Source organism: Cloeon dipterum, chromosome 3 (genome assembly GCF_949628265.1).
Source record: "Cloeon dipterum chromosome 3, ieCloDipt1.1, whole genome shotgun sequence".
NCBI lineage: Eukaryota > Metazoa > Arthropoda > Insecta > Ephemeroptera > Baetidae > Cloeon > Cloeon dipterum.
In genome coordinates, this window is record NC_088788.1 from 15,841,417 (window position 1) to 15,853,177 (window position 11,761).

Sequence of the window (11,761 nt, forward strand, 5' to 3'; positions counted from 1 at the left end):
AACCATCTTTTAACTTACAACTAAACGTTTATTGAACCTGTTGTAAGTTCCAAGTCCTTATTCTCCAATAATTAATTCGTTTTGACCAATTTCAAAGTAAAATTCAAGGGTAAATTGAATTAAAAATAATATCGTCCAAACCAATTGATGATTAGCAAAAATATAAAAACATACTCTAGAGCTTCAACGAATCAAATTTTGGACGTCACGAATGACGATGTGCGGAAATGCTGACAGTGCTAGCTTTCATTTCCGACCCGTATGGAAACAGACGAGCCGCGTGAGCATGAAATCAGACGAGCAAAACTAAAATTCCGTGGTCTCGAAATGCGCTTCTCACTCACAATTTTTCTGATTGTATGAAATCAATTTTCAAAAGAACCACTTTAACATGACAAACTAATCTCAAATAATGCAGATTGCAGTCTCATTCAGGAGTGGAAATGGCCAGAGTAACAGTTACGGCTCAAAACAATGTGATAAATATATTTACTTTCAAACTAATGGCACAATTTGAACTAAGTGTAAATCGTTCTAGCTTACCTGGAGTCGATAACAAAAGGATCGGAGTACAACTGCATGAAAACGTGTGTTCCTCAAGACCGGAAAATATTCGTTGATGAAAACTACTTTTTCGGACCAGATCCTAGGCCGACTGCGAACTGCGACAAAGATGTGATGAAATTTAAAATTCAGCCTTGGAGTGAAATTATAAATTTAGATTTTCTCAGAATGATAGGGCAATTGACGTAAACCTGTGCAGAATGAATCGTAAGTTCTGTTGGAACAAAATCATTATCATTTAATTTTTTAATTACGAATTTCAGCTGCGTTGACTGGCAACTTATCCTACATTTCAGGCGCAATGTTTTTCTTTCCAAATATGACAACTACATCTAAGGTAAAATATTTTTTTCGAAATGTTAAAATAGAAAAATTATTAATCATTGGATGAAATGAAAATTTTTACCCAAAGACTGTATGGCCACTATTGAAATAAATTTAAAGTTTATTGCAGAGAATAAAAAAATTGATCTAGCCATAATTTTACCATTAACATAAATTTGTTTATTCAAAAAAATTTAATTTAAAAATTTCCCTCTAGGTTAAATAGATATTTTTCACCTGATCCGAATTTAAAATTATGATTTTGATCTCAGCTTTCCTGGCATGCAGCATTGAAAGCGTGTCGCAACAATCTCGGCCTTCAAATGGCCAGCATTTCGGACGAAAAGGAGAACAACGCTTTCGCGAAATTCCTCATGGAAAACAAAGGTATCCCTCAAGTCATTTCCTTATGTATATCTCAGGGTAAAATAATCATGATAATTATTTAATTAATTTTTTAGCTGCCCTTAACATGCAGAAGGACAGCTTTTGGACCTCAGGAGCAAATTTTTTCGGCGACGACTTTACGTGGATGGAAACAGGCGACAGAGTAGTTTACACAAACTGGGCCGGCGGGAAACTTTCCGGGGGTGGAAAATGTATTCAGATTTCGTAAGATTTATTTTTATGCACGTATCCATGAGATTTTATAAATCTTCTGATTCGCAGGCTGGCTGGAGGGAAGATGGTGTGGAAGGACGCCGACTGCAGCACAGAAAGCAGGGTTGTTTGCGAGGTCATGGATGAATGCTATAAAAGCACTTGTGACACCAGTGCCACAAAAAAATAAATTTGTTCAAATCTATTGTTTTGAATGTCGTTTATATTTACTAGAGGGCACATTTTAATCCACGCCAAGAGTCCAAGTTTTAAGAAATTTCATGAAGTATATAGTAATAGTCGGATTAAAAAACAAATGAAATTATTAAATAATTTCAGAGAAAAAACCATAGATGAGAAAAATTGCTCCTTTTTTCCTGATTCATTTGATTGAAGATAATATAATACCAACTGGAGGGTTTGCCAAATCTGTTTAAAATGAAACAGTCTTAGTTTAACTCACTTAGAGTTTAAATATATATATTTAATATATTTTGCAGAAAAATGGGGGCATATCTCGTTTGAAAATAATGATCATTTCGCTCCAGAGAACACATACAGAGAGAGTGGGTAAGCTTTACCTGCACATTGAATACACAATATTTGGTTCAACTTGGAATGCTAGGCCCTGTTTTCGAAAGGCAGCAAACTGCTAATCAGATTTAAAGATAGAGAGACTCTATGCTAAGACGATATACTGATAGTATTATATTACATTGTTATAAAAATGCATCGTCAACTGCATTGGTTCTGATGAGTTACAGTCAAAGGGATTTAAGGGACGTTTCTGATACAGAGAACACTAAGATGGCGCAAAAATGCAACGATGACTATTTACTCCAATTGCCTTCGAGCAGCGAAGAAGCCGCGGCCTCCATGTTCCAGGCTGTCCTACGAAGGGCTTCCTCACAATGAATTTTGGGAGCCAGTCCCAATCTGAAGCAGTAAAGAATCAAAAATTATTTTAAAAAAAGTGGTTATTTAAAGTGAAACTAAAACTCTAATTTACCCCGCAACGGAATTAATGGAATGATTTTTATTTAGCAATATTCAAAAAAATTGACCATAAATTATAGAGAAATTACCTTGTTAAGCGTTCCAATTTGATATGCTTGACAGCAGCCATGATATCACCGTTGGCTACACGCAGGGCGGCTACCCCTTCGTCTTCAGCGCCACCGCCAACCTGCTGAAGCACCAGGGCCACTTTGCTCGCAGACCCGCTAACCTGCACACACTGAAGATTCAAATCTATTTTAATTTACTAAGGATAGGTTTCAAAATCAGATATTTTGAAGAAAAAGAATATTCCTAAAATTGACAGAATTAGATTTTATTTTCCACTAACCCCCTGACCTTGAAATTTTCCATACCAATAAACTTATAAATAAAAAATGGATTATGTAGTTTAAATTTTACAAGGAATATTATTTTTTTCAAAAGTGATTGTTCTGGACTAAACTTGTCAAATAATCAGGAAAATATATGTAAGTTGTAGTCTGCAAAATAAAATTCTGAAAATAAAAATCACATTTCTTTTCAATTTCCAGTGAATACTAATTGAAGAAAATTACTTTTAAAATTGGAAATTTTCAATTAACCAACCTGGTGCTCTGCATCTGGCTTGAGTGGCGGTGCGTTGAATTCTGAAGAGAAGGAGTGTCTGATGGGCCGGACGCTGGCCGTGTTGGCCCAGTCTTCGTCGTCGGCCGCGAAGCCAGACGCTTGGTCACCACCGGCGGTCTTGTTCACCGATTTCTCCCACGAGTTCATCACGTGGCCTGCCACCCTCGCCGCGCTCTGTGGTGGCCGCAGCTTTGGAATACTGCTGTTGTTTGCCGTCTGCCCTCGGAGGTCCAAGTTGGCCAACGCCTCCTGTTCGAAAATCACACAAATTAAGAAAATCAAACAACATAAATAAGGCTATGAATTTTAGACATTAGAATTTTTCCTAGTATTCTTAATGCTTATTTTCAACTCGAAAACATGTTCCTGTTTCCTGATGCAAAATAGTTAATTTTTTCTTGAACACAGTAATTCATTTTAAATACAATTTTAACACCGTTTAATATTATTTTCTTTTAATTGGTGGGGGGAGAATTTTTACAAATTAAATCACGGAAGTTATTTATAAAAAATTAGTATCTTGAGAGCAGAGAAAAAAAAATAAATTCATCACCGACCTGCTTGCCAAGGTCCTTCTGCAGCGTGGCGAGGAACTGGCTGGTTTTGGGGAAGGTAAGGTTCTGGAAGTCGGCTGCCAGGTCCGTGTCTGGAGAGGATGGCGAGCTGAAGTGCTGCCACTCGTTTGAGTAAATGGCGTCGGCTGAGCGTGGCTCTGAAGACACGGACGAGTAATAGCGCTCAGAGCGAACGTGCGACGTGTCAAACGGATCTGGGGATGAGGACCGCTGCCCTTCAGATAAGGCTATACTCGACGCCCCATTAACCGGCTCCAAATTTGCATATGAACGGCCTCCAGCGTCCACATCATCTTCAAAAAATTCTTAAATAATAATTAAATAATTAGAAAAATATTGCATTGGAAAGCACGAATTTTTTTTTGTGTTTCGCCTATTTTATCTCCTTCAAATCTTGGGTTCAAAAACCATCAGAATTACAAAAACCAAACACCGTTAGACTAGTCTCGACCTCCTCTGACAAGCTGAAAGGTTTGTGGGGGTGCTTACCCTCCACCCTTTCAACGGGGAGGTACACTGAGGTTTCAAAGTTTTCCAAAATTGTTCGGTGAAACCCGTAAATTGAATACTTTGGAGTAAACGTTTTAAAAACGCAATCTTCTATCAGAACGGAATCTTACCACCATTATTTGGTACATCTAAGGGCAGATCCATAATATCAGGGAGGGAGTTGAGCGGGACGGAAGAGTGGACTTGCGGCACCGGCGGAGGAGGCCTCAGGTCCTCGGACAGGTCGATGAGCACAGCGTCAGATCTTTGGTTTGGACCCTTGTTTGGTGTTTGCTGCGCTTTGGTAGGACTTCTGACGGCATCCGCAGATGACGTGGCATCGTTAAAACTCTCATTTTGGAACTTGTGGTAGCCGTACTGCTGCTTTTGTGCTTTTTGAGCTTTGAAACTGCTGCCAGGAGAGAGTTCTGCAGATGAATAAATAAAAAATATAATAATAGGGGTGAAAGAGACAGTGCTTTCACTAAGCTGAAATATTTCCCTTCACTAAATGAAATTCAATTTCAGAGTCTAACAAATAGAGTATTGAATAATATTATATGAGCTTAAAAGTTTTCGTATTGAGTTTAAATAATCAAATCCATTGGTTGAAATTTTCGTCACTTTGCATTTACACAAAATCAAATTTAATTCTTACTTTTCTTCCTGGCGACCGCTTTTTCATCAACAGCGCCAGGGGCGAGCAGGTCAGGCGGCTCCATGGGGTTGCTCAGATACACGTCGTCGATTTGCGCAGGACTACCCCAGCACTGTCCAAACGCCGAGCCGTGTCCCGTGTGGATGAACGAGTTCTTCAGCGGCCTGCTGATGTCCTCCACGTTTTTCTTGCGCAGGGGATTCGCCAGCGACCTGGGGAAGTGGCCGATGTCGAAGGTGCGCAGGTTCTGGCCCTTCCACCAGTGGCACTCGGGCCGGCCGTCAATAATCACGATCGAGTCCCCAGGCGAAAGAGACAGCTTCCCTTCCTCCTCAAACGCAACCGCCGCCTTCATCACGTCTGGACACGTCCGCAGCGAGTACTCGTACATCTCCCTGAGGGTTGAAGTGACTTTGAGATTTGCTTATCACGCAGGAAAAATTAAAAATTGAAGCTGCTATCAAATTTGACTGATATCTGGGTGAATTTAATCGAATATCATTTCACCATCACTATTTCGCGTTTTCCAGCTTTCACGGCAAACATATTAATTCAAAATGTTGAACTTTTAACTAGAAAAAAGTTAATCATGGGAAAGTTGTTGATCATAGCCCATAGAACAGTTAGCACACTAATTTTATATTTATCCCTACAAAAAAAGAAAAAAAATAAAGTAACTGTAATCCAAATAAAATGACCTTTCAGGAGATTTACGACCTTATAGCTCTTGTAAAATACGCAATTCTTGGAGTTTTGTTCTGAAATTTTCAGGTCTGAATAAAGTCTAATGTCTACTGGGGAAACTGCTCCAATAATTTTCTTAAGACCTTTGTCAAAAGATGTTCTTTCTAATTTAGTTCAAGTCGTGTATATTTATAATAACCTTATTTACCGATTTTACCAAATTAATTTTAAAATTAAAATAAGAATATTAGTTTGATAAAAATTGAAACTGACTTGAAGGTAGGCCTGTCGGCGGGCAGTTTGGCCCAGCACTGCAGCATCTTGGCGTAGAGGTCATCAGAGCAGGCGTCGGGCTGTGCTAGGCGTTCACCGTCCTTCTCGATCTTGCGCAGGATCTGCGTGCCGTTGAGGCCCATCCAGGGGTCCTCGCCAAAAGTGAACATCTCCCAGACGGTGACGCCGAACATCCACATGTCGGACGCGTGGCTGAAGTGGCGGCTGCGCAAGCTCTCAGGGGCGCACCAGGGAAATGGCACCTTCTTGCGTTCTGTCATGATGTAGCAGTCCTCCTGCTGCGGCAGCGCTCGCATCAATCCAAAATCACCGATTTTAACGCGTGTAGGTGACGCCAGCAGGATATTACGACAAGCCAGGTCGCGGTGGATGAACCGCTTCGACTCCAGGTACGCCATTCCGGTCGCGATCTGCAGCGTGTAGTCATGCAAGCCTGCAACAGTTTCTAGTTTCAAATTGCATCGAACCACAAAAAAACTCTAGGTGTTTTCTGTTATGCCATCAAACAGGTGAAAAGCTTTATTATTGCTGTTTCCAGTTTCCATGCCCCTTGCAATTCCGTAATTTTAAAATTATTCAGTGACAAACACTAAAGTGGAATTTTTTCATTGAGCTTTCATCATGCAGGAATTCCTTGCACTTGATAGCGTCTCTTATACAAAGTAAATGTCCTTAAGCAATTTGTGTTTTACTTCTTACGTGAGGAAATTCTATTATGTATCCGTCACGTTATCCTTTTGCTGGGAAACCCCATTGATACCACAATTTCATTACGAAATTAAAAAAATTATCTCAAGGTAAATAAAAAATATAAATCCAACCACATTAAATTAAAAACACGTATTTATCATTGATTATTTAAGTTGGCAATTTAAATCAATAAAATCAATAAAACGATTAAACATTCATAGACATTGAAACAAACAAAACGTAATTACAAATTAAAGCAAACGATTAGAATAACTTGAAAATCACTATTATCTGAATAAAAGTGCTCATCCTCATAACTCAGCTGAATGACTGAAAAATTAATTGGCGAATTTAATTAAAGCGATTTAATTACTTGTGATGGGCGTGTGTTGGCACTGCTTTCGAAGGTAGTCAAGCAGGCAGCCGAGCGGTGCCAGCTCCGTGACCATCATCTGCGGGTTGGACAGTACAATGCCGAAGAGGCGGATGATATTGGGGTGGTCCAGCTGGTGCATTGACTGCACCTCCTTGATGAAGTCGTCCAGTGCGCCTGGCTGGCTCAGAGCGTCTGCCTTCAGCACCTTAACGGCCACGTGAACCAGCCGCTCATCTGGCGTGCTCCACTCGCCCTGACACACCACGCCAAATGAGCCGTCACCCAGCTTTGCGCCCAGAGCCACATCCTGGATAAAAAAGATGATTAAGTGTTAGAAAAAATTGGATGCTAGCTAAATGTCACGTTTTTAAAAAAAGGACAACATGTTTTTCTAAACATGAAATAGAATTTATTCTATCTTTCAAATTGGATTTGTATTTTGTTGGTTTCTATTTTGAGTCTTAGCAGCGCAAGTTTGCAATAAAACAGATTTCAAACCAAATCAGGGTATGCAGTTCCGTATTTTTTCTAATCATAAAAAATCCGAATTTATGATTTTGAAGTTAAAAAAATCCTGAAAATTATACAACTATAAAAGTTTGAGGGCTCCATGAATATATATTAAAAGACCAAGAAATTGATTTCAACAAAATCGTTATAGTAAAATCTAAGCTTCTTTAGCTTCTTAAAACGGTGAATAAAAAGCCTAAGTAAGTGACATAAAGACTAACAGCAAAATAACTTAAAAGCTATGAGAATGATATACAAACGCAATCCTAAAATTTACAACAACTCAAACTGTGAGAAAATTACAGCTAGAAAGTCTAACAGCCCTTATGGAGGGTTTTTCAAATTAATTAAATATTTATAACACATATTTTTTAGTGATATTATTTATACTACTCAGATATTATTTATACTACTAATATCAATACTATCCAATGCCTAACTTGTCTTGTTTCTTTGATTTAACAAAAGAAATTCCGTTATTATGTTCAAAGTTAAAAAACAACGTTCACCATCCCTAGACTTAATTTTCTGTAATTATTTCTGTAAAATAATTATTATCATAATTGTCTCGCACCTTCTCTTGGATGAGGCAGGTCGTGCTGACAGGTACATGCTCCGAATTGGATTTCTTGAGAGTTCCGTTGGCTTTTCCGTTAGTCGGGATCAAGCGATTCAGTATGTTCTTCTTCCTAATTTGGCTCTTTTTCTTCTTGACCTGCTCCAGGAGGCGCCTGACGCTGGGTTTGCTCATGCCGACCTTCTCCAGGTCCTCCACTTGCACGTAATCAAAGTGATCGATGCGGGTAATCTGCAAATTTAATTTTGAGAATAAAAACTGACGAACCAACTGAGCACCCACCTGAAGGTCGTCTTTGATTCTGGCATAAAACTGCTCAAGCTGGACGTCCCGCAGAACAGTCATTAGCCAGTGGGTGCCTTCTTCCTCGCCGGCCATTGTCTCGCTGATTGGGTTCAATTGCGTTAAGTGGTCAACGGTCAACGACGAGACACGAGAAGTGTTGTGATTCTATTGCTTCTGCGAAATGTCAATCGCACCAGTCCGCGGCCTCGCATCGGACACAGCGGCCGACGACAGTCCTGAAAAGCAGCCGTCCTCGGTGCGAGTCGGCGACGGGCGTGCTTTGGCCCTCAATAAGGCCAAAAAGTCGGCGTGTCACTGCAAACAGGGCACAGTCTGCGACGGGGTGACGAACAACAACATTTCAAACGTCGCCATGTTCATTCACCCATTCATTCGCACTCGCAGCGGTTTTAGTGCTGCGAACGCGAACGGAATTATCTGGTTTGATTGTGATTCGTGCGAAGAGACTTTGTACCTTCTTCCCCCCGCCACCAGAGGATAGCTTCATACTTCCAGCTAATCAGAGTCTTCAATTTTGTTCATTGCTGACCTCTGATTGGCTGACGGGATCTGCTTTACAGATTGAGAATGAGTTTACAATCAAGCTTTTCAAGAGTCAATGTTAGTTCCTCCCTCCCTCTGCTCACAATCGCGCGGGACAGGGACACCTGCCGCGGGACTAAAAAAATAATTGTGTCTTTTACATAATACGGCAGAGTATAAAGATAGCTCCTTGTCAAGTAGTATCACCGAGTTAGATAATGAGATAAAACGATTTCTTTACTTTTACTGTGCTCTGCTCAGGGTTGTAACGTGAAACGACGATAAATTAAAAGATAATTTTTATAATTTAATTTATTTAGGGATCGTTTCATGAAAAATGTGTGGTATACTGTCAAAATATTTTTTGATATTGATTTACAGGGGATTTGAACTAAATTTTTATAAACTTAATTTGACCGTAATGAAATTTTTGGAGCGAAGACTAAACCAGCAGTAAAATTTCCAGGCGTTAAATATTAGGCCTCTTTAATTTTTCGAATTTTTCTTTTCAACATTAACATTTTTTGAAGTAAGAATATAAATGCAAACATAGTTATAAAATTTATTGATTTCTTTTCTTCCAGACCGACTTTAATATTTCCGCAACTCGTATAATGTTTTCTTATAATTTAATTTATTAAAATTACATTTGCAAGATATTATATTAATTGCCTATTTTACTAATTAATTTGAAAATAAGCCATCCCAATTTTTTATCATTTTCTAAAATAAAAACTAAATCTTATTTTCTAAACATTTATTAAATGCTTAATAGACAAGTCAAAATTATATGATACAGAATATAGACACGGAGAAGGAATGGGAGAGATCAATCGCTTGTTGCCTGCTGGCACTCAAGAAGAATTTCGTCCAAGATTTCGTCATCATCGCCTCCAATAGCGTTCCAAAACGCTTTGACTACCTGCTCTGCGCACTGTTTGCGCTGCTCACTGGGCAGAGAGGCTGCTTGCTGCTTCATTTCACTCAGCCGCGAGAGCAGATCAGCAAACTCCATATCAGGGCCGTCTGCGTCGCCTCCGCAGTCCTCGTCTGTGCCCATTATCTGATCTAATATAAACGTAAAAAATCTATAATTACTCCTGATTTTTTAAAGATGAATTTAAAAGGATTAAGTTAACAACCCATCCATATTTAGTAAAAACGTCTAGTTTTTCGAACCGATAAATAGAAAATTAAAATCTTCAGATGGGAATGATGATTTTTACTTTTTACCAATTTTTTTATTTCATTAGATTGGATATATTTTCAAAAAATTCACTTATTCGGGCAATGCTTTCTGCACTGCAAAAGGAGCAGGGACCGACCAGGTTTGATAAAAAAATCAATATACTGATCATCTCCAAACTTCAAAAATTCTTATTCCATCTAGAGATCCTACTTAACATCCAAAAATTATGCTACCAGTTTAGATTTTATTTAATAAATTATTTTTCAACTTAAATTTGATCTTAATGTTTGAAAATTTTAATTTTCTCAAAATTTAGAGAATTTATGCGGACAGCAAATTGGACACAATAAATAAAAATGAAAATACCGATTCTGTTCATCATTGAGTTAAGTTGTGTATTTTGCAGATTTTCCGTCAATTCGGCCACAGCGTCAGTGTCCTGCGAGACGCCACCGTTCAGGTACGCGGCCAGGGACGGATTAATTTGCTGGCTGCCTTTATCTGCAAATTCCCAAGAGACGTCAAATATTTACAGGCCCAAAATGGACATCATGCAAGGCACCTTTCATTTGCATGTTGGGCCAGAGGTGCGACTCGAGCGCCTGTCGAACTCTTCTAATGCCAAAAGTGACCGCCAAGCCAGGCAGATCTTCATCCTCCTCCTCAGGGTCATTTGGGTCGAGTTCAACTAACTCAAAGTGGTTTTCCACGCACCACGTCTGGACTGGACGCAAAATTTAGCAATCAAACTCTCAAATCTTTACTGTCTTTACCTTCCAACCTGCTGCAACCCTTTTCTGAAGTCTCCTCGCATCTTTGGCAGAGCAGAATTTGAACCTCTGGCGACATTTCCTCCAAAAAGGGCAACCAGCTATCCACGTCTTTCAGTGCCTTTTCCTTTACATTTAAAATTGACTAATGGGGGTATCCTTATTCAATTCGGTCCAAGTTGTACCTTTTCTGTGTCAAGTTTTATAATAACAGCGCCGACAGTGTCCGCGAAACGCTGGCTGCCGATTGTCTTTTGCTTCACGGCACACAAGTTGACGTCAGCCGAGTAATACTTGGTGTCCAGCTTCAGGGGGTAGGCGTGGACACCTTCCTCGAGGACAACGCTGGCTGGCAGCTCCTCCACCCCCAGGATCACTGTCAATGAAGTTAGGAAATTATTACCAATAACACCCAATAACATAGAAATGAACGGATCTCAATGGTGTTGATATTTAATATGAATTTAATTTACTTTTGATAGTCTCCGTCGGGTTTTCATCGATCAGACTGATGACAAGTGCCGATGGCTTCTCGTCCTCACTCATTTGTGTCCGGATTGTTCTCTGTACCAGCTGTTCTTAAAGATTTGTTTTGGTTTTCCACGGCACAGACAAAGACAACAGACAACCAGAGACGAGCTGCCTAGTTGCCTGTGGGAAGTGGGAAGGGGGCGTGCCGTGAACTCCCCTCTACTAAATTTTCTCATTTTCTTCGGCGCGCAGCTGTTAACTTATAAAATTAGAGTCTTTATTATGTCATAAATTGTCATATATAAGGACTCTACTTAAAATAAGTTACTGCTAATGTACTTGTTGTTCTACATTAATTATCCTGTCCGTGCACTTATTCTATTTAATCCACAAAATTATTACCAATTTTGCCTACTGTGTGTCCGGGAAATCACTAAAATGGACAAAACTTTCTCAAAACGAATAATGTAATCAAAATATCCAAAATATAATTATTTTTTCATGAAAATATTCAAAATATTTAAATAGCAGAGATA

The 11,761-nt window shown here is 39.2% G+C and overlaps 3 protein-coding genes across 4 annotated transcripts; 1 reads left to right on the top strand and 2 right to left on the bottom strand.

The window, feature by feature from the left end:
- The first annotated feature begins 185 nt into the window (after positions 1 to 185).
- On the top strand, positions 186 to 1,693 carry LOC135940218 (uncharacterized). The gene is made up of 8 exons (XM_065485020.1): positions 186 to 357; positions 419 to 476; positions 539 to 675; positions 732 to 771; positions 828 to 901; positions 1,161 to 1,275; positions 1,350 to 1,500; positions 1,558 to 1,693. The coding sequence occupies exons 1-8, from the start codon at positions 262 to 264 to the stop codon at positions 1,676 to 1,678; spliced, it is 792 nt and encodes a 263-aa protein (XP_065341092.1). The 5' UTR covers positions 186 to 261; the 3' UTR covers positions 1,679 to 1,693.
- A 248-nt stretch (positions 1,694 to 1,941) lies between these two features.
- Ack (activated Cdc42 kinase) lies at positions 1,942 to 8,686 on the bottom strand. Of its 2 annotated transcripts, none has more exons than XM_065485009.1 (10): positions 8,250 to 8,686; positions 7,965 to 8,198; positions 6,878 to 7,187; positions 5,794 to 6,247; positions 4,837 to 5,231; positions 4,310 to 4,606; positions 3,672 to 3,994; positions 3,094 to 3,363; positions 2,574 to 2,716; positions 1,942 to 2,424 (listed from the first exon to the last, which is right to left on the bottom strand). In XM_065485009.1, the coding sequence occupies exons 1-10, from the start codon at positions 8,343 to 8,345 to the stop codon at positions 2,319 to 2,321; spliced, it is 2,628 nt and encodes an 875-aa protein (XP_065341081.1). In that variant the 5' UTR covers positions 8,346 to 8,686; the 3' UTR covers positions 1,942 to 2,318. The 2 variants fall into 2 exon arrangements, with proteins under 2 accessions (XP_065341081.1, XP_065341080.1); XM_065485008.1 differs by having other exon boundaries at positions 2,574 to 2,725; positions 8,250 to 8,685.
- Positions 8,687 to 9,537: 851 nt separating this feature from the next.
- On the bottom strand, positions 9,538 to 11,389 carry LOC135940217 (alpha- and gamma-adaptin-binding protein p34-like). The gene is made up of 6 exons (XM_065485019.1): positions 11,228 to 11,389; positions 10,940 to 11,130; positions 10,758 to 10,881; positions 10,547 to 10,708; positions 10,351 to 10,485; positions 9,538 to 9,863 (listed from the first exon to the last, which is right to left on the bottom strand). The coding sequence occupies exons 1-6, from the start codon at positions 11,298 to 11,300 to the stop codon at positions 9,625 to 9,627; spliced, it is 924 nt and encodes a 307-aa protein (XP_065341091.1). The 5' UTR covers positions 11,301 to 11,389; the 3' UTR covers positions 9,538 to 9,624.
- Positions 11,390 to 11,761: the final 372 nt, after the last annotated feature.